Source organism: Vigna radiata, chromosome 9 (assembly GCF_000741045.1).
Source record: "Vigna radiata var. radiata cultivar VC1973A chromosome 9, Vradiata_ver6, whole genome shotgun sequence".
NCBI classification, from domain to species: domain Eukaryota; kingdom Viridiplantae; phylum Streptophyta; class Magnoliopsida; order Fabales; family Fabaceae; genus Vigna; species Vigna radiata.
Genome location: NC_028359.1, coordinates 17,760,090 through 17,763,570, shown reverse-complemented (window position 1 = coordinate 17,763,570; position 3,481 = coordinate 17,760,090). Strand labels below are relative to the sequence as shown.

The window sequence follows — 3,481 nt, the reverse complement described above, 5'->3', positions numbered from 1 at the left end:
ATCATACATGGTTCTCTTGTATACTACAGTTGTGTGCTTGATCCTGGGGACAAGATTGTGGACTGTCCTCCAACCTTCACAATGTATGAATTTGACGCTGCAGTAAATGGAGCACTTGTTATCAAAGGTAAGAATAACATTATCTAGAGACAGCTACAAAATGTATTTTTTTTTAATGCATTACACATGTCAAATGAGAAACTGATATCTGTAAAACTGATTGAACCTTAGACAGTAAAGGGGTTTCTCATGAAATCAATCATAGATATTTTGCTATTCAGTCTCGTCAGACAAAATTGTTTGTATCATGATCATAGTTATTACTGTATTGTGGGTAATATGTCATGATCATAGTTGCATTATTGTTTTGTTAGACTTTTTATACTGAAATGATCTTTGGTTTTATTGTTGATTCATCCCTTTTATTTTTTTTATTACTCCTTGTCTTCCCAGCAGTATATGATTTTCTTACTGTGTTTTGACCTTTTCTTATTATGTCATGTCAGATGTGCATAACCATCTGCATTATTTAAACTGCAGTTCCAAGGAAGCCAGACTTCAGCTTGAATGTTGAACAGATCGCAGAAGTTGTTAAACAAGAGAAGCCCAAATGCATATTTTTGACATCTCCAAATAATCCAGATGGGAGGTAACTGTCAAATATCCTTTTTTACGTCAAAGTGAATAGTTAGAATTAGGTGCCTAGAGTAGTATGGTGGTAGTGCTTTCCTTTTCAGTTAATTTTTTCTTCGAATTTACTGGAGTTCCTAGTGCACTTTTATTTTCAGTTTTGCTTTTGTCCAGTCCGTGCTTCCCTATTATTATAGTGTAATAGGCACTTGTAGTGTCTTTTGTGAGTGCCCCTTGTACGTCTGGATATAATGTACTTATGTTTTGGCTGACCAAAAACAAAGTAGTGTGCAATATTATAATGTCCTATTAGAAGTTGTACCACAATGAAGGCAGTGTATTTCTTTTTCATCAACAATACGGAATCAGGATATAGTAAGGCTGGAGATGATTGTTATCATTAATATGCTTGAAATTTGAGTTTCCTTTGCTTATGGTATTGTTTATATGGATCTTAATGTAACAATTTCATGGCAGTATAATTGATGACGATGTTCTCTTAAAAATACTTGACCTTCCCATATTGGTGATATTGGATGAAGCATACATTGAGTTTTCGGCAATTGAATCGAGGATGAGTTGGGTGAAGAAACATGAGAATTTGATTGTTCTTCGGACATTTAGCAAAAGAGCTGGTATTTTATTAATTTTTTTCTTTCCCTATTTTACACAATTAAACTTGAATATGAATTGATATATCGTGTTTCCCCCTTATAAATTTTTTATTGTAAAACCAGTTCCCTTATTGTAAAATTGTTTCAGGCTTCTTGTGTGCATGCTAAGTCATGCATTTTTTTAGTTAAAAATTTGAGATTATTATATTGTTCTTTATTTTATTGTAAGCAATATAATGTCTGCGGTTTCTTTTTGTTATGGAGAATTATGATAAGGGTTAGAGCCTAATGATTTTTGGTTAAAATTGACATAACCAATAATATGCGTATGTGAAAGTTTTAACTGCTAAAGTTACTATAGAAGAAAGGGTGGGGGACAGGGTAAATGAATCATAATAGCAATTTCCGTTAAATATGACACCCATTGTGACTGATTGCAATTTTCATGGAATTTGCAATGTGAAGCCGTTGTGTGGTAATGGATCAACATGGGTCCAGACTGCTATAGTGCTATACCACCAGTAGCCTATATTCAACCACTGAATTTTAAGTTGAATGTTTGTTTTTAGTAGTGTATAGTAGTAAATTGACTTGGCACCAATATTTTCACAAAGAAAGCGCCAACAAATAAGGGGGTGTTTGATGATTATTGAAATTAGGAGTTTTTAGGTGTAGAGGGGGAAAGAGACATAATGAAACACAATTGGTATTAGCTGAGGTATATTATATTGTGTTGATTTGTGCATAATCCTAACATTAATTAGGGAAAGTGTTTGAGTGAGATCCTACATTGACGGGAGATATAGTCAAATTATGTTATAAGTAGATGCAAACCAGTCTTGTGAAGTTATGGGTCTATTGTGTCACTTGCTATTGAGCCATTATAGGTCACTTCCAAATGTTTAGTTCCACGCTTGAGATGTCCAATCCTTGGCATGAGGAGCTGTGTAGGAGATTCCACATCAACTCAGGATAACTAAATTATATAAATAAGTACAAATCTCATCTTATAAACCAAGTTGTACAATTGAGTCAATCCTAAGTCCACTTTCTAAGAGAAACAAATCATGAGATAAACAAATATAATAACCAACAATCCTAGGAGATTATGTGATATAGGCAAACTAATCCCAATGGATAATTTAGGAAATTTTAAGTTATAAGATATTTTCATATATTCTAATACCCTGCTCGCTGCAGCTTTCTGAGCTTTGAGCTTCCTATATGCATACCGGTTGAAAAAAAATTGAACTATAATGTTGTGATTGTAGAATGGTGGGATCAAGATGATTTGCTTGGGAAGCTGCATGGCCAGGATGATTCTCTAGGATAGCCATGTTTAGGCCAGGCTGATTTTTCTGGGAAAGTCATAGGGCTAGGGTTGATTCTCCGAAATCCCATACTGCACGATTTGAACCAAAGAGGGCAAGGTCAACAAGGAGAGAGAATAAAAGGTACCAAACTGTGGCAAAAAAACATGAGAAATGGGTCACAAGCCAGAAATTGACAAACCATGTGTAGATTTGGGACAGGAGGGCTGCACAAATCTGGCAATGGGGAGATCAGCTGAAGCATAGCCATGGTATACTGCTGCACTTGGCAAATACTGCTGCTGGGTATTGTTTATGTGTGAACTCTGCTTGGGCTGGCCTGATAGGACCAGCCTAGACCTGACGGGATGGTTGGAAATGTAGCCAAAAATAGTGACTAGCGAACAGTGGCAAGAGATGTTGAAAAAGGTCACAGATGGCAAAATAAATGTTTGAACTTTGTCAGATTGATGAGATGGTAGTCGGCGATTGGTAACAGTGTTCAAAAACTCTTGGAACACATTGGATTGAATCATAGATGGAAATTATCTTAAAACATGTTTGTTGAAGATCTTGAAATCAAAGAAGATTGGATAGAAGCTCTTTATGACACTGGTTGGAGTGAAGAAGGGCCAAAGTAGTTGTATTTAGTCTATGTAGTAGGATATAGGATTGGAACGGGAAGCAGAATGTTTATAAAGGACCTGGATGACTTTCAGTTAGTAAATGTTTTGTAGACCTCAATTCTTAGGAGCAAAGCTGAATAACCAACAGCACCACTCTAGAAATCAAATTTTCTTTCTAAATTTTCAGTTTATGGATTAGATATTGAGTTTTCATATGTTTGTTGAATTAATATGTGCAAAATCTTGTTACTGATGGTTAATTACTTTTTAACTTGGGGTCCTGGTACTAATGTAAACCTTT

The 3,481-nt window shown here is 35.2% G+C and overlaps 1 protein-coding gene across 1 annotated transcript in view; it reads left to right on the top strand.

Annotated features, from left to right (window-relative positions):
- Window positions 1–6: 6 nt before the first annotated feature.
- LOC106773466 (histidinol-phosphate aminotransferase 1, chloroplastic-like) overlaps window positions 7–3,481 on the top strand; it is a gene marked incomplete at its 5' end in the record, with an annotated part of 6,477 nt that continues 3,002 nt past the window's right edge. The window contains 3 exons of the mRNA XM_014660157.2: window positions 7–127; window positions 541–649; window positions 1,108–1,309. Of these exons, the coding sequence (XP_014515643.2) occupies window positions 7–127; window positions 541–649; window positions 1,108–1,309 (432 nt within the window). The remainder of the gene's footprint in view (window positions 128–540; window positions 650–1,107; window positions 1,310–3,481) is intronic.